The sequence below is a fragment of the Pseudorca crassidens genome, chromosome 9 (genome assembly GCF_039906515.1).
Source record: "Pseudorca crassidens isolate mPseCra1 chromosome 9, mPseCra1.hap1, whole genome shotgun sequence".
NCBI classification, from domain to species: Eukaryota; Metazoa; Chordata; class Mammalia; order Artiodactyla; family Delphinidae; genus Pseudorca; species Pseudorca crassidens.
Window position 1 is genome coordinate 39,246,489 of NC_090304.1, and position 17,736 is coordinate 39,264,224.

Sequence of the window (17,736 nt, forward strand, 5' to 3'; positions counted from 1 at the left end):
GGATGGGGTGGCGGTGGTGGGGCGCTGTCATAAACATACAGGTAAACACAGAGTTACCAGCCTGCCTCCCCTGCTGGTGCACTCCGAGCCAGTGGAATGAGAGCGTGGACCCGTGTCCTGAGTTCTGCATTGTGTGTAGATCACACTTTGAAAAATGGAAGATGTGTGAATCAAAGGGAAGGATGGGGTTGGAGCAGAGACGTCTCCCGACCTCACAGCTCAACCAGGGGAAACGTTGGCATCTTTGGGCTGAAGTGGTCACTCCCTGCAGACCCAAGGTGTCCTGCTCCTTCCCTTTGGGCCACCACGATGATGGTGCCACTGAGCATCCTCTCACCGGGCACTGGTTCTGGTTTTGTTTCTGAGCAGGAAGACGAGGCACCTCCCAGGCCCCCGCTCCCTGAGCTCTACAGCCCGGAGGACCAGCCCCCGGCCGTGCCACCTCTACCGAGGGAGGCCACCATCATCCGGCACACTTCAGTGAGGGGCCTCAAGCGGCAGTCGGACGAGAGGAAACGAGACCGGGAGCAGGGGCAGTGTGTGAACGGGGACTCGAGGGTGAGCAGGGGGGACCCCTGGGGTTGCCCCGCTGTGTGTGGGGAGAGGGACGGCGGCGGGGCAGGTGTGACGGCCTCAGACTCTGCCCACAGGTGGAACTCCGGTCATACGTCAGTGAGCCTGAGCTGGCGACCTTCAGTGGGGACATGGCCCCTCCCTCCCTGGGACTCGTGGGCTCTGAGAGCAGGTACCAGACGTTGCCAGGCAGAGGTAAGGCGAGATTTTCCATGGAGTCTTCCTGGGCGTCCCCGCCACTGCCACACCACTGCTCCCCAGCCCTACCCGGTCCTCACACCCTTCTGCCTGCAGCGTGGGGCCTCAGCCTGGGTAGCAGCTGTCAGCCGACTCTGGGCTGTAGGGAGGGCCTGTCCGTCTTGCCTCTGGCTCACATCCTGATTCTCATCCTCTTTTATTACATCTTCCCCCGGGAGCAATGATAATAGCAGTTACTATAAAGCCCAGTGCTGTTTTAAGCACTTTATTATATTCACTTAGTTAAGATTCATGATAATCCCGTGAGGGAAGTACTATTGTTATCCCCATTTTAGAGATAAGAAAACCAAGGCCCAGAGAAATGAAACAACTTGCCAATTAGCCAATAAGTGATAGAGCCAGAATCCCACCCTGCAGGCTGGGATGTTGGGTGACTGTCATCAGCTTGGCCATCCCATCCCATGCCTTCCAGAGACTTTTCTCCTCTTCTGTGTCACTCTAAGACTCAATGAGTCCTTTATTTAAACAAACACACCTTTCACCTCAGTTGGGTCTTCTCACTCTCCTCCCCTATCCCTTTGAGATGGGGGTGGGAACAGATTTAGGCCATTAGGCTCACCCATGCCCTATTTTTCCCCATAGCCAGATCCTCTTTCTGAAATCCTTTTAAAAGGAGGCCATCTGGAACCCCAGAGCAGGTTGACCACACTCCCTCATTTGGTGGGAGGTCAGGCGCTTTCCCCCCTTGACAGGGTGTGGAAACAGGAGGCCACAACGCCATGATTTGGGCTCCTATGGGGTTATGTGACTCCCAGCCCACCATGCTGTGCAGGCTTGCTGTGTCCTGGAGGGGACTGGCTTTTGCCGAGTTGGGCCACAGCAACCCTTGGCACTGTGCCTGGGGACCCTTTTCCCTTCTTTCTTTACAGCCTAGAGGTGTTCATCAATGGCAGTGTTAGTGGCCTGTGGGCAGGACAGTTCTTTGTCGCTCAGGAGTCTCTGGGCATTGCAGGACATTTATCATTCTTTTTCCTACGTGCTAAATGCTGGTGGAGTCCTCAGTGTGATGCCCGTTTCCAGATGTCAGGGACCAGCCTTGCTAAGAATGTTGCTAGTGGAGAAAGCACGGGCTGAGGCTCCGTGTGACCTTGGACAAGTTGCTTCACCTCTCTGAGCTTTAGGTTGCGTACCCCCACGGTGGTGAGGTAATGCTACTTTGTAGGGCCAGCGGGACAAAATCTATATGAAATGCCTGTCACGATGCCTGCCTGTTATAGAGTAGGTACTCAGTAAATGCTTGCTGCCGTCTTCTTTCCCCTCTTCATTTATTCAGTCAACCAGGCATTGTTGAATTTGTAGACAGGCGTGTTGACACTGTGGTCAGTGCAGTAACCGGTGAATATACTGAAGAATACAGGGAATAACTGATTCTGCCTGGAGCATTTGAAAAGGCTTCTCACAGGCAGGCATCCAAGTTGGGTCACACAGTATGCATAGGAGTTCATCAGCAGGAAGTGAGGCAGGGCATTCCTCGCCCTCCATCCTTTCCTCCTGCCAAGCAGCCCAGGTCTTCTGCATGTGAGGGAAGACGAGGGTAGTCCCCAGATCTTCCTTAGGGGACAGAGGGCACCCATGGGCTGGCCCCTCATTCCCTACCTGGGGCCTTGCTCTTCCGGGCCCTGGGGAGGAAGAAGCGTGGGTTGTTGGCTGGGTCCTCGTGGTCCCCTCACGGGAGTGAGAGTTGATCAGGAAGGGGCTGGTGGCCTGTCCTCCTCACCACAAATCCACTTGCATTTCTCTTTCCTCACTAAGGGCTCTCGGGGTCCACGTCAAGGCTCCAGCAGTCGTCCACCATTGCTCCCTACGTCACGCTTCGGAGGGGTCTAGATGCCGAAAGCAGCAAGGTGACCTACCCTGTGAGTGGCCTTGAGAAGTTCCTGAGGGGCTCACTGCTCCCTCACGCACAGAGGGAAGGGCTCTGAGGTAGACGGTAACTGGGATTCTGTCAGGTGACCCCTCCAGAGCTCAGATTCCCTGTCACCATGTGCTCATGATGCCTTCACCACTGCCCACCAAGAAGGGCATCACACTGCCCTCCCCATTTCCCAAGGGGCTCCCACCTTTCTCCCCAGTCTCGCCCAGTGAGTCACACCCTGAGTTGTGGCCCATGATGTGCTTCTGCTCAACTGGACAGGCCTGGGCCTCAGTGTCTGCATCTGCAGAATTGGGTGCTGCCCAGAGAGCCCGTGAGGGCCAGCGGTATCATGTCCACGAGTGTGCTTAGAGGAGGTGCTTCTCAGTGGCCAGGAGGAGCCCAACTGGAGTGTGTGTGTGTGTGTGTGTGTGTGAGAGAGAGAGAGAGAGAGAGACAGAGACAGAGAGAAAGAAAGACGGGGGTGAAGCCGGCAGGGCGGCTGCCCTCTGTGTTCCCAGCCCAGCTGCCCTGTCTGTCCCTCCTGCCCCTCAGAGACCCAGGAGTGCCTTGGAGCGCCTGTACTCAGGGGACCACCAGCGGGGCAAGATGAGCGCGGAGGAGCAGCTCGAGCGCATGAAGCGGCACCAGAAGGCGCTGGTCCGGGAGCGCAAGAGGACGCTGAGCCAAGGAGAGAGGACGGGTCTGCCCTCGTCCCGCTACCTCGGCCAACCACTCCCTGGAGATCTCGGCTCAGTATGTTAGGAGGGTCCAGGCAGGCGGGGCTGGGACAGGGAGCAGAGCTTCCCCGAGTCCCCCAGACACAAGCACTTCTCAGCGCCGAGGGAGTGGGCTGTCGACCTGGATGGCTCAGAGAACACCCCCACGGGCTGTGTGTCCACAAGCCGGGACGCATGTGTGACTTGGTCAGAGGGCGCCCCGGAACTAGAGCAGGAACGAGGATGTCACTGCAGGAGCCCAGGAGCCAGAGAGAACGTCCACAGTCAGTTCTGCAGTCGAGCTTGAGGGAGGCCTTTGTAAGCATTTGGAGTCTCTCAGCTGAACCAAGGACTTGGGAAGTACAGGGTTCGAGGAGTGGAGGAGAAAGGTGGTGCTATGATTTGAGGAGGAGGAGTGCAAGCCAACCAGCCTCCCAGACCTCCAAGCGGGTGCCTTGTGGGGCAGCTGAGCAGAGGGTGGTGGCCCTCACCTCTGAGGACTGGGGCTCTCCCACCACCACGGTGCTGACGGGCCTCCCCATGCCTCAGGAGAGCCGGGGCGTCTGCTGCCCCCTGGTGGTGCTTCCAGGCACTGCACCCTACCCACAGTCGCCTTAGGTCCCTTTTGGAAACATTCCGTTTGACTTTTCCCTGTTGTTTGAAATCAAATGTTTCCCTAGACCTCTAGCCTGACTGCTCTTCCCCTAATTCATTGCACAAGCTCTTTTGCTTTTAGCGTTACCGCTCGTTGCCTCTCTAATCCTGCCTGATTGTGTCTACAGACGCTTCTAATTTGCATCAACCATTCTCTAACTGGCCTGTGCTCTTGTTACCAGGCTTATAATAGCAGCTCTTCTCTCCGTAGCCTAGTGAGCACTCCCATGTGTGACTCACCTTTCTGCCGCCCCCTTTATGCAGGCTTACTGACTCATAATTCCCTTATCCCAAAAGCTGCCCCACAAGTTTGAGCCAGCCCCACTGCCTGAGGGCCGTGGTCATTGTCAGAGGTCTGGGCATGATGAATTTATCAAAGTCCACGCCTCACATCTGGACAGTAGACACAGACTTCAGAGATTGCATGTTGGAATAAATTCTGCCAAGTCTGCGGTGGTTCAGTTTTAATTCCTCCGGCCCCATCGGCACAATTTCTTACGGAAAACTTTTTGTGTTTCTAGTATTTAATAACTTGAACGGGTAGCAAGATACATTATGATCTGTATTCAGAGGGCCTCTCTGCAGCTGTTAGCTCAGACACCAAAGGGGTAAGACCCAGGATACTCATATCCTGAAAAGCTGCAAAGCCAGTAGCTTTTAAACTTTATAAGTAAGTGTCATATGAGGTAAGACTGACTTTTCACAACCTGATGTCTCAAATGTAGAAAAATGATCTAAAAATCGTAACTTGAATACCTTGTAATTTTTCTTTTTAAGAAAAAAGACTTGTGTAAGTCTCTGCCTCAGCGCCAATAAACGTGTTGCTTAATGATAATGGATTGGCGTGGTTCTTCCCCAGGATACATTGTAGAGTCCAGTGAACTTTTTCTGTTTGTGGAAACAATCAGGCTGGGTTTATGTGAGGTCTTGTCTCTCTTTGGGGCACTGGTGAGCGTGTAAGAAAATGTGTGTTTTCTTTGTGAATCATGAAATTAATTTTTCATCCCTGAATCTTCAAATGCCTAATCCTTTTACACTTTAATTGGAAACCATCACCTAAAAGCGATTACGTTGACGTAGAGTCAGTATGGAGAGCTTGTGCACGAATGGGTGAAATGTTGTGCTATGGCCGTGGGTTTGGGGCCTGGGTGAGTGCGGGCTTGAGGGGGCATTAAAGACAACGGTGACCACTTGGGGCTCTGTGAGGCGGGTGGGGTGGGAAGGAGAAGGCAACCTGGGATGGAGAAGCGTCTGCTTGGCTTCTGCTCAAGAAAAGGGAGGCTTTGGGCCCGTTCCCTCCTCTCAACAACCTGCTCAGCGTCGAGGCCTGTGGGGATGCAGGCCACAGGTGATTAGGAAGGCCGCGGCGGAGCCAAACCGTGGTGCTGGGATCTTAAAGTGGCTGGGTTAGAGTTTCCCTCTGTGAAGCCTGCTTGTTACAGAGTTGGAATTGTTGCATTTGATTTAGCATTTAAATTTTACACGTGTTTGGTTTTTCTAACTTAAAACATCTGCCCCAAATAGCTGCTGATACGCAGCAGCTTATCGGCCTCCCTGGCCGCAAGCTGCTTCTCTTGCACCTCCCCAGTCCCACCGTGGGGGCATTATTCCCCACCCTTAACTGTGTCCTGCTGGGACTGCCCACTAGAGAGGCTCTTGGCTATTCCACTCGCTTACCAGGGCCTCAGAGGGTTTGTTTCGCCCATTGTTTCTGAGCTGGAACAACATATGGCTCCCGAACCAGAAGGGCTTCCGTGATCTGTCATGCAACAGAAGCGGCAAACCTCTTCTCTTGAGCTCTGTCCCAGCTTCTGTTTTAGGGTCACCTTCTTGGACCTGGGAGCCTCCTGTATCCCTGGGGACCCTTGTGAGTCTGAAGTCGTGGATCTTAGACCCGTGCCCGGGAGGTTTGGACACTTTGGGGCCCATATCAGAGAGAAATCAGCAGTCTGGAGTCCGGCTGTATCAAAGGGGCAGAGGCCTTGTTCTCTCTGTCCCAGAGTTTCAGAACACAGCAGAGACCATCCGTGTCACAGGATTGCTGCTGCCTTGTTTTAGAGATGAGGTTGAGGTCCATGGTCACACAGCTTTTCGCTAATGAGTCACAGGCCCATCTTCCCAAGGGCCCCAGTGCCTGCAAGACCTACCCAAAAGGGATAGCCAGGAAGTGACTACATTTCACCCTCTTGTTCTGTTACCAGTGGAAGCGCGAGCAGGACTTTGACCTGCAGCTGCTGGAACGGGCCGTACCAGGGGACAGAAAGGACAAGGAGGAGAATGGCTGGCTGAAGGTGCAGGCTATGCCTGTCACTGAGTTGGACCTGGAACCACAAGACTATGACGTGGACATCAGCAGAGAGGTGAGGGCAGGGGCTTCCTTCACGCTGCCCCCAGGAGGCCCAGCCTTCAGATGCCAGCCTGACCAACCCTCCCAGGGGCATGGAGCGGGGGGGGGGTTGTTGCCCTGAATAAGGACAGGCTCCGTCTCAGTGTGGCGCAGGAGGATGGATGGACAGCACCTGGAGGTAGTAAGAGGAGACCAGACATTTTGATGCAGGTTCAGAGCTGTCTCTCTTTGTAATTTGTGGCAAGTCATTTAACTTCTCTGTGCCTCAGTTTCCTCAGCAGTAATGTGGGTTGTGGGGAGGGTTAAGTGACTCAGCACATTGCCCGAACAATTAGCAATGATCAGAAAGCTGTGAGCACAGGGCCTGGCACATGGTAGGCAGGTGATGAGGTAGTTGTTACTGTTAGCATATGTTCCCTGGAAAACCAGGGGGACCAACCAGGGTTGGTCTTGCATCTGGCCAGTCAGGCCAATTTGGGCAGTCAGACTTGGGGAAAAGGCAGGGCAGGTTTAGAAATCACAGGTGAAATATCCAGCCATGGCAGAGGCTAGGAGACCTGGATAGGTCTGGTCTGGGTTATTTCGCCCTCTGGTGGCTCAAACGCATCATGGCCGGGCAGGCCCAGAAAAGCAAGTAACTGCAGTCAGGACCGTCTCTTACCCAAGGGAAGAGAAAGGGAGTCAGAGCGTGACACACTTAGGGTCTTCAAGACATAGGGTGGTCTCCTGTGGCCTATGTTGTGCCATTTGTAAGCTCTGTAGAGCAGTGTCTTTGGCTGTTTGGTTCACCTTTGTGCACCCAGCACCAGGCCTGGCACACAGTAGATGCTCTGTAAATATTTGCTGAATGACGGCTCTGTTGAATGAAGTGCACAGTGGCCCACAGATATCCCAAACACATTTGTATGAGGACTTGGCCTGGCCTGAAACTGCATGAGGCGAAATGCTCTCACCACATGAAGGATAGATCAGACAGGATGGGGGCAAACTGACGCCTGTGGAGTGGCTGGGTTCTGGGATCAGCAGGGGCTCCAGGGTTTAACGAGGTTGGTCCCCTGCCTTCAGACCTTTTCCCTTTGGCACCTCTGAAACAGCCAAAGGTCCGTGCTTTCTCAGGTCCACAGAAGAAGCTTCTACACACTGCCTTGGCAATGGAAGTGCATTTTGCGGTGTCCTAATTGGCCTGCCAGCCAGGGGAAAAAGTTCTTCCTTATCTCTAACCTAAATCCCTCCTGCTACAATGTAATCTGCTTCCTTCCTCTGCATCTGTCCTCATGGGAAATAACAGAAAAGAGCTTATTTCTTGCCATCTTTCACCAGAATGAAAGGTCTGCATGGGCTTAAATTCAAGTCCAGATTTGCCCTGGGATTGGATTTAGCTTGTTTTTGGAAGTTTCAATCAGCCCCATTTTAATGTAGTTCAAGGAAGAAAAAAATTCCCTGAGGTGTGTGCAAAAGTTGCCTTTAGCGCTCTTGGCCCACGTCAAGGTTCACCAAGCTGAGGTTGCTGTTGGGTTTGTGTGAGACACTGGTGAGGGGAGGAGCTGGGGTCATTTTCCTCTTGAGAGCAGTAGATTCAATGTGGCTGCCTTCTGTCTGGGTCTTTTGTAGGGGCAGAAAGCACTATCACTTTCTTTCATCCCTCCACCCAGCCACCCAGACACCCATCCAAGGAGTGTTTGCTGAAGGGCTGCTAAGTACCAAGTCCCTGCTCTAGACAGTGGAGAAACAAACAGGAAATGGGAGGGAGTGGCAGGGGTGGGTGGATGGGAGAAGGAGGGTCAGGGAAGCTTTCTGGAGGTGAGGTTGGGAGGATGAGAAAGAGGCCATGGAGCCCAAGGAAGGAGAATCCCAGGCAGAGGAAAGAGCAGGGGCCGAGGTGGGTCAGTGTGGCTGGAGAGGTCAGATCACATCAAGGGTAGCTTTTAGGGTGATCATTTGTATCCTCAGGGCTTACTGGTCTAGTTATTTCGCCTTCCCCCCTCCCTTCCCTTGGCCTGTAGGAGGTTGCCTGGTACGGTAGATAGAACACAGGCTTTGGAGTCAGACCCAGATTCAGATCGGGACTGCACAGTGAACTGCCACTGTGATCTTAGCAAGTTACTGAAGTCTGCGGGCTCCTCCGCGTGCCTCATGGCGGGGGACAGGATGGGGGGAGCAGGTCCCAAACCCAACATCTGTGCCTCCCACCACCCTTCCTCAGCTCTCCAAACCAGAGAAGGTCTCCATCCCCGAGCGTTACGTGGAGCTGGATCCTGAAGACCCGCCCAGCCTGGAGGAGCTGCAGGCGCGGTACCGCAAGGCCGAGAAGATCCGTAACATCCTTACCCGGTCCAGGTCAGCCCTCCTGCTGCCTGAGTCCTGACGACCCGCTAGGCCGACCCCAGGGGTGTCTCAGCTGAATGGGCCCCGGGCTGGGCTGGCCGGGGAGTGTGTCATGCCAGGCCGGGCCCTGGGCTGGGCTGGCCGGGGAGTGTGTCTTGCCAGGCCTCCGTCTCAGACCAGCGCTGCTCATGGTAAGGAGCAGGCCGGCTCTCAGCACGTCACCCGCAGATCAGCGAGGGAGCTTGCCCAGGTCATCCGGGAGGTCTAAAGCACTCAGAGGGCCCTCCTAGGCCCTTGGCCCCAAATCTGGGTCCCGTGGCCCTGGCAAGCGTGGGGAGTGGAGCCAAGTGTGGTGGTGAAGTGGACACAGTTGGAGATAGGCCCCAAGGACGGCCCTCCCAGCCTTAGGGCCATTGTTCCCTCACACAGACCCCCAGACCACAGCCAGGGGCCCAGCCTTGTCCTGAGGTGCCAGAGGCCTTGCCCACATCCCTGGAGGCCAGGATGGTAGCCTCAGAAACGTAAACTGGGTATTTGAGGGTCTCCCTTTCAGAGAGCGGTTAGCCTTTTCCCGTCTGGATTTAATCGGAGCTTAGAGCTGGAACTCTTATCTTGAGGTCTGTGATCCACCAAAGGAGGAACAAAGCTGTGACTAGGTGTTTGGGGAGAAGCATGTGCACCTTTGTCTGGAGAGAAGGTGCACCATTTTTATCTGATGCCCCCAAAAGGGTGAGATCCTCCGGCCAGGGAGACTCTGCTCTCCTGAGGCAGGTGCCTGGGGGTGGCGAGGCCCACAGCTTGCTTTCTGGCTCTCCCACAGCATGTGCAACCTGCAGCCGGTGTCTGGCCAGGACCGGGATGGCGTGGCCGACCTGGACTCGCAGCTGCAGGCGCAGGAGCGCATCATCAACATCTCCTACGCCCTGGCCTCAGAGGCCTCCCAGCGCAGCAAGCAGGTGGCAGGTGAGGCCCTGGGGACAGCCTCTGAGGCTGGGCCACACCCCCTGCTCCTTGGGCTCAGGGCCTGGCATGGCCTGTCGGGGTCAGTGGAAAAGCAGGCGTCAGGCTCGCTAGATGAGGGACAGTGGTATGTTCCCCTGTCCCAGGCGCACTGCAGGGCTTGCGAGGGGGACTGGGGCTCAGGGGTGTCCCGGGAGAGGGTGTATAGCTCATTCTTAAATCTTCGGAGTGGTACTGCTATTCCGCTTTCTCTGAGGTTGTGGGTTGAGAACAGGTTTTTCCTGTTCTCCTGAGCTAAGGGGTCAAGGCTAAGGTTTCTGGCCTCACGAAGAAGGGGCAGGAAAGCCTTTTGGTGCTTGGATTTCTTGCCGGGACAAGGCAGAATGGGGCCCCTCTAACCCTCCCTGGGGTCCATGCTTTGGTTCCCAAATCAAAGTCACTGTTCACCTATCAGAGTGGCCTGTGCCAGAAAGCAGGACTTGGGAAGTGGGACTTCGCTGTCCAGTGGGAAAAAAATAGCACCACGGGATGGGAGGGCGTGTGTGTGTGTGCGCGCGCGCGCGCCAGGAAGGAGACTCCTGGCTCCTCTCCCCACCCACGTGTGCCCCCCCGTGTGAGCTCTCACAGTTCACCTAGTGCTGTTTCTCCCCAGATGCAGCTGCCACTGCATGTCTAGGTGGTGCCCTTGGCCAGGTGTGAGAGGGGTGGTCATAGAGCCTGAAGTGGGGTCACAGTCCCCACCAGCCCTCCAGCCCTGGCCAAAGGGTCTAGAAGTGACCACGGGTGGGGCCTGCTGGACCTTGAAGTGGCTGGCCCTGGGAAGCAGAACCATGGGTATGACCGAGGACAAGGGCCAGCCTGTTCTCTGTCTCCCAGCTCGGATCCCGTACAGAGTCGCTTAAGTCCCTGCTGTTCTGACTCCCCTGAGGACATGTGCGTGGGCTGACAGGGGGTCTCCCTTGGGGAGACAGCAGACGGCGTTCCCGGGCCCCTCCTCGTAATGATCCTGGGGCTCCCTGAGCCCATCGTGGCGATTTTGAATTCCTTCCCGTGTCCAGGGCTCTAGCAGGGGCACCTTACCTGCCATAAAGTGCCCTCCTCTCTGGCCTGTGCTTGCTCTACCTATGTGGACCTACTGTCCTCGGCTTCCTTAACCACCAGCAGGCGAGCGTGCCCCAGACCTGACACCCGCAGTCACGTCCCTGCTCAGTGGCCACCTTTGCTGCAGCCTTTGCTCACTCTTGCTCCCTCTCTCCAGCTCAGAGACATTTCTGGGAACTGCAGGCCAGACCCCCGCCAGGCCCCATGGATATGCCCCCGCAAGCCCAGGCCGTTAGTGGTGGGCAGCGGGGCCCACGGCACCCCGGCCCTGCCGCTCAGGGCGTCTGGTGCTGCAGGAGCAGACGAGGAACCTAACGCGCCACTTAATTCCTGTCTGCCCGTCTAGCGCAGCATCTGGCCCTCCTCCCGCCTAAAGCCCCCCTGTCCTCCAGGACGGTGCCACCTTACCCCCCCTTAAACAACGGACTCCACTACACCTTTGTCTAACACCTTCCAAGTAAGAGCCCCCCTCCTGGTGTGGCCCCTCACCTGGCGCTGAGCATGTCCCCTCCCCTCTGCTGCTGAGATGATTGCAGTGCCACCTGCTGACGCTTCCTTCCGTGGGCAAAGCGGCTGCTGGGGAGACCCCTCCTGGACCGGTAGGCAGGTTGGGGGCTGATGATTTTTAGGAACTCAATGTTCAGCGGCTCCGATACAGTAGAGACTGTGTGATCCAAGCCCCCTGGCTCCCTGAAATCTCAGGAGGCAGAGCTGTGCCCCTTCCCGCCCCGCTGTCCTTCCTGCAGGCGGCCCAGTGCCCCAGAGGACCAGGGCAGGCCAGACGGCCAGCTTGGGAAGGAGGGGCGGTGGCTGGGAAGGACGAATTAGATCATGGCCTCTCCCCGTCAGGGCTTTGACCAAAGAAATTGAAGAACCGGAAGCCTAGAAAAACCAGTTTTGCAGATGAGGACACGGGCCCTGTGAGGGGTGGGGGCTCATTCCAGTCACAAGGGAAGCTTCAGGAGGAGGCTGCCCGGGGCGATGGCCCTCACTCCTGCAGAACATTCCAGCACCACCCCTTCTGAGTCCTCCCCATGTGGGCATTTACTGGTGAGAGGAGGCAGCGTGGGAGTAGGGAGGGAGCGCTGGACCAGGAGTCGGGAGGCCGGGGCCAAGTCCAGGCTGTTGTTCTGAGTTCTTGGCTGTTGCCTCACCTGGACGGGGAGGGCGGATCAGGAGTCTCCGCAGCCTCTCCCTGATGTTCCACTTCGTACGACCGTGTAGGGCTTCCCCTCGCATCCCTCTGTGCACACGGTTAACGTGGCTGAGCACCTGCTCCGTGCCAGGCATTGTGCTGATCGTCTCCTTTGACAGCAACCCAGTGGAGATATTCACCCCGTTTTACAGATGAGGAAGCGCAGCTCAGAGACCCTGAGGGGCTTGCCCAAGGAGTTGCGGCTGTGTCAGAGCCAGGGCTCGAACCCCTTCTGTGCGAGTTCAGAGCCTCTGTTCTCCATCGCCACCCTGGGCCCACCTGGGCCACCTCCATTGGCCCACCTGGGCCACCCCCGGGGGCTCTAGATGTTTGGAGAAGGGAGTGCAGTGAGGGATGGCGGTGTGTGGTTGGGACGGAGGCATGGTCTTGGGCAAGTGTCCACCCGCCTGGGCGCTTCGCTGTCCTGAGGGTGGCAGGAGGAAGTCGGCCTGTTGGGCCAGGCTCTCGGGAGGTGTGAAGTAGGGACCTCGTGACTGAGGAACCCCAGGGAAAGCTCCAGCCAGGTCTTTTGTAAAGGCTGCAGGGTCTTCTGGGGCCACGGGATGGTGTATGGTTTTCTCCTGGAGATCCGAGTGTGGTGACACCACCCCAGGCCACAGAGAGGCAGAAGAGAGGCTCTGTTCCTCTCTGCTTTTAGTGCCCCTGTGGTCATGAGATAGGCCTCTAATGCTCTTTTCAGAGCACACACACATTTCCTTGTACCCTTCCGGCACCCTCATTAGGAGATTGGTACAGTCACCCTGTTTTTAGATTAAGAAAACGAGGCCCATGAAGGCTGAGAGAGTTACCCAGAGTCCCTCAGCAAATGAAGGGCAGGGCCAGAACTGGACCCCAGAGTCCTCTTTGCTCAGGCCTTCTGCCCTATCAGAGCAGGGACCCAGTCTAGGGGCCAGCATGTGTCTGGCAAACTTCCTAGAAGTGGTGAGGGTGGAGGAAAGGTGGGATGCCCGTTAGTCCTCGAAGCCGAGGGTCCCCCAGCAGCGGCCGCATTGCCCCAGCCCCCTGCTCTGCTGTTCTCTGTCTTGTCAGCCTGCCATTCCCTGTCACGTGTGCACAGACATGCCCACCGCCTGCTCCCCAGACGTGGGCTGGGGTCCTGCCAGCCTCTCATTGTCTCCTGTGCTTTTTGCCAGCCCAGGCAGTGACTGACCCGTGATCCAGCGTGCAGAGAAGTCTGGAGCCAGGGGCCAGTGGAACCAGTTTCCTCCGAGAAGATTGATCCTTCTTCCCCTTCCAGCTGAGCCGGGGTTCAGGCTGGAGGACAGAGCACCACCAGCTGTGGGGCATTCACCACAGGGCTAGGGCCTAACACCCACGCTTGTTTTAGTTCAGACTCCTTTTTGCATGTGACAAAGGCACTTTTAATACTCACTGTAAAACACTGACTCTGTATTTTAGAATCAGGCTATATTTTACAATGTTCACCTCAAGGGCTGAGTGGCTGAGAAGGTGAGGGCGCAGGATTTTGGAGCTGCACATACAGATTCAGGTACCGTTTGGCTGGTGGGTGTGGGTGGGAGCTGAAGGGCAGGGTGAGCAGAGGCCAGTCCAGCATCTGCTGAACTCAGGTGAGGTTGGATTGGAGATGTACTTCCAGTGGATTCCAGTGTTGGGCTCATTGGTGTGTTGTCCAGGGCAGTGATCAGCTGACCCTGACCTGGCCTGATGACCAGCTCTGTAGGGTGAAACTCCACCGAGCTGGCACGTGGAGCCTCGGCCTTGGGTCTGGCTTAGGCCCAAAGGTGTGTCCAAGAACTTCGGTTCCCAACCTGCCCATGAGGTTCTCTCAGCAAAGGGCTCTTCAAAAAATACAAAAACAGTTCGCTGTAATTAAAAAAAAAAAAAAAAAAACACTTTGAAATACAGAAAAGGTGAGAAGAAACACCTTTGATTTGTATCATAAGCAATAAACGTCACACTGGGTGGCATCTACCTACAGCTCCCCGAGTCCGCACTAGGCTGTGATAGGTAACCCGGGCTCGTTGCGGCTGGCCCCTGAGAACACAGGTCAGCCTACCCAGGACTTGGGTCAGGTGGCAGGTGGGCAGGCAGCGGGCCCCTGCCCTCCCTCATGGCCAGCAGGGCCATGATGACAGGACTATGACTTGACTTCCAGCCTAAAACGGGGAGGGCGCTGTTAAGCCAGGCGCAGTGTTTGTGGCCCTTTATGTAAGTCATGATATTCTGCATTCGGAAAATGAAGTTGGAAAAAAACAAAACAACTCCATTGGGTGGAGCCACACTTTAAATGAAAATTTGTCTTTGACTGTGGTCAGAAAAATCATCTTGAATATATTTAGAAGTTGCCGTCTATTTTTAACTAACTCCATATGCTGCCAGTATCAACCTCATGACATTTGCCAAAATAAGATTTTATTTTTGCCTTTATAAGATTTTGTTGGAAAAAATGAAATGACTATTTTGCAAGAAAAAGTTAATTTAAATAAAACTGTAATGGTTTGCAAAAAAAAAAAAATGTGATGTACAGATTAAACTATTAACCTGATATGCTTCCTGCCTTTTGCTGCCTATATTCTCCTGAGTGGCCTGTGTTAGTTTTTTTCCCGTTTCCTTGGAAAACCCCCAGTGTCAGCTCTGGATCCTGCGGTGTTCACCTATGAAGTCTCTCCTGATGACAGTTCCGTGACACGTGATTGACTCTGGAGGCCTAAGGGAGGAAGGCCTGCGCGCTTGGGCCTTCGGCTGGGCTTCAGCAGCCGCTCAGGATGGCCCCCCACCTCGCCCCCGCCCGGCTGAGGGGCCGCCGGGCTGTGGACTCCTGTGCGGGGCTGGTTGGGCAGGCGGTCTGCAATCCCAGACAAAGGGAGGGACTCCGCAGGCCCTCTTCCAGCCCACACGCCTCCAGCTCGTTCCAATGAGGCGGGTTAGTGACGGACCATTGCAAACTGGACTTGTGTTTAATTCGTTTTGACTTGTGATATGTGCTTAAAGCAGAAGGCAAGAGGCCAGTTCAGTTTAGGGATGCGTGCGCTTCCAAGTTTGTTGCTATGGCAGTTTTTCTCTGTTGCCAAGAAGGGCGCCCTCAGTTTAGAGTGACTTTCCAACTAGTTAAACTGGAGAAAATAGATACCAAGGCATTCCGAAGAGGGAATGCTGCTGCTTTTTTAGCTACTGCTCTCCTTTTGAATTTTAAAATGAAAACTACTCTCTGGTTTTAAGCATTACTTGGACCTATCTCCATAACCTATGAAAGGGAGGCAGGGGCGGTGGGGAGGAGGGTTTGTCCATGCCTGAGTGCAAGGCAAGAAAAAAGGTACAGGAGGCCCCCCCCCCCCACAGGGTGACTCCTGCCGGGAGGAGGGGTAGCCTGTTCTGTAAGAATCGTGGCCCAAATTTCAAACAGAGAGCGTGACAGGCCCTCGCCTCAGACTTCATGGAGAGCACGCGTGATCTGGAAAAGGCACCCTCCGGCTATGTCACGTGTGAGCAGGCGCATGGCCCGGCCCCCTTCTCCGCCCCCTGGAGAGGACTCGTTACCTGAGGTAAGATGCCATCTGCGGAAGGACCGGCTGACCAGGGACCCTCCAGGTGGGGGGGGCCACTGGGAAACCCCACGTGGCCCAACGATTCCGGCTTTGCTTCTTTACCGGGACCCACGGGCCTGAGCAGAGTTTGAAACGATGGGATTGCAGTCAGCAGAGGGGGCATGAGCACACTTCTGCACCCCTGCTGACATCCATTCCTGACTTTAACTCTAACCCAGGTCCCGGTCGAGCCCAGTATGTCTATCTTATTTTAGCAAGAACCAACAAGAACATTTTAGGATCTAGTATTAACAGGGGTTGGGAATAATCTTTTCCTAATGCCCGCTTGACCCTTCTGAACTGCCCAGATTCTCAACATGTCCAGGGTGTTGTTTAAATGATTGAAGTTGAGGTGTGTGTGCATTTGTGAGTGCACGTGAGGCAGATGTGCCCAGACTGATGCGGGTGTTGAAAGCAGGCCTTTTGTTTGCTCCCTTTCATTCACTTTTCTGCCCGCCTTTGTGTCTGGCTGGGGGGATGGGATCCGCAACTAGTCCCTTCTCCCTCTGACCCCTTGGCCACCTTCACTTAAGCTGGGTTCTAGAATTCTCCTGGCTGTTGTAGGTTGCAGCCTAAGGCCAGGGAAACCTCCATCTGCCCAAGGTCAGCTTGGGGATAGAAGGCATGGGGGGTGGAGTGGATGTGGACCCTGACTCAGCTGGACAAGAGCCCATTTTAGGCTTTGGGAGTTTCCCCCAGCTATGGTACAGAACTCTACGGCAAATCCTTTTGTGTTCGCACCAAGGGCGGGAAAGAAGCAGCGGATTATTTGTCTAATCCACAGATCACATCTCTGAGATGAGGCAGGCAAATGCTGGGAGCCCTCTGCTTCCGATTCAGCATCAGACACCGGGGCACATGAGGGACTTTGCCCATGTGGGTTGCGTGCCGTTACGAAAAGAACAAAGAGACGAGGCTGGGGGGGATGTGAAAAATGGCAGCCCCTCCCGGCCCGGTAAACACGCCATTGCTTTGCCATCTCCACTCCAAAGGCTACCACTTTCATTGCTCTCCGAGCAAAGAAACCTTTCTTCAGAGCGAGTGGCAGGGTACAAAGGCAGAGTACAAAATGTGCACACATCACAGTCCCCGCAATTCTGTTTGAACAACCATATTGATTGGGTCTGACCTTGTTACATTTTTTTCCTATTATTTGAAAAGCTGCATCTAAGTGTAGTGAATTGAACCAGCGGAACTGAACTTTCCATGAAAACTTCTCGAGGTATTTCTTTAGTTCAAAGCTTTTGAATTTTAAAGGGCATTTTTAATACGAGTCTGTTGAGTATTCTCTGCCACAGCCCAACAAGGGATGTTAAATGCAGATGAGGATGGAGCGAGGGCACCCGTGGGGTGGACGTGCCCACACAGCGGAGGGTGCAGGCCAGCCCAGGAAGGGCTAAGCTTTGGGGAGAGAGGCCGAGCCTGCGGAGCAGCACACACAGACCCCAAAAAGGATCTCTCTGAGCTCACTGGGGACAGCTTAGGAGACAGGGAAGAGGTTTCCCAGCTGAGCTTCTCAAAGGCTTTTATGTGGAGAGCTGAGAAGTACTTGCTAGGGGCCCCTTCTGATGGGCGAGGGTTTTGTCCTTGGGAATAAGGGGCTCCTTACTCAGCCACTCGCTTTCTCTTACGCTGTGTTTTAGAACTGAGCAGGAATAAGAGGCACAGCCCCTTGGGTGAGGTCACAGAGTCAGAAAAGAAGCTGCCACTGTCCTCAGCCCTTGACGTCACTTAACAACTGCAGGTGCTTTCCTGCTGAGCCCTGAGCTGCATCCCGATCGTCAACTGATTTGACGTCTTAGGACGTTTTGCTGATCGTGTGGGCCACAGCAGTGGTCCCTCTTGCCATCCTGGCCTGGGCCCTTGGAAGCATCCGGAGTCGCATTTTTTCCTCCACACAAGGGGCCTCTCCCGGCCCACTGAAGGCACACAGCCGCCGCCTTTGAGTGAGTTCCAAGGGTCTGTTTGCCTCCGGAGGCCTCTTGGATCTAGAAAGCACCTCCTTTCTAGACCCAGAATTCGAGATCAGAGGCAGAATCATCCCAGGGAGGAGCTGGAAAATCAGGTCCTGTGCTGGAAGAACCCAGGACTTGGGCATCTCAGCAAAATCCTTTCAGTGTCCTTGCCAAACCTCCAGCCTAGAAGATTGGCCTGGGAAGGTCAAAACGGGGTCAGAATCGCAGTAA

General features: G+C 55.1%; 1 protein-coding gene across 9 annotated transcripts in view; it reads left to right on the forward strand.

Moving 5' to 3' along the window:
* The window catches only part of PLEKHA7 (pleckstrin homology domain containing A7), a 209,791-nt gene extending 195,883 nt beyond the window's left edge, over positions 1-13,908 (forward strand). For 5 of the 9 annotated variants that reach the window (XM_067749749.1, XM_067749753.1, XM_067749756.1 and 2 more), the window contains 9 exons: positions 370-558; positions 651-768; positions 2,584-2,687; positions 3,239-3,439; positions 6,258-6,416; positions 8,607-8,740; positions 9,549-9,691; positions 11,136-11,246; positions 13,139-13,908. In XM_067749749.1, the coding sequence (XP_067605850.1) occupies positions 370-558; positions 651-768; positions 2,584-2,687; positions 3,239-3,439; positions 6,258-6,416; positions 8,607-8,740; positions 9,549-9,691; positions 11,136-11,236 (1,149 nt within the window). In that variant the 3' untranslated portion in view covers positions 11,237-11,246; positions 13,139-13,908. The remainder of the gene's footprint in view (positions 1-369; positions 559-650; positions 769-2,583; positions 2,688-3,238; positions 3,440-6,257; positions 6,417-8,606; positions 8,741-9,548; positions 9,692-11,135; positions 11,247-13,138) is intronic. The other 4 variants (XM_067749751.1, XM_067749755.1, XM_067749750.1 and 1 more) reach the window with 3 other exon arrangements.
* Positions 13,909-17,736: the final 3,828 nt, after the last annotated feature.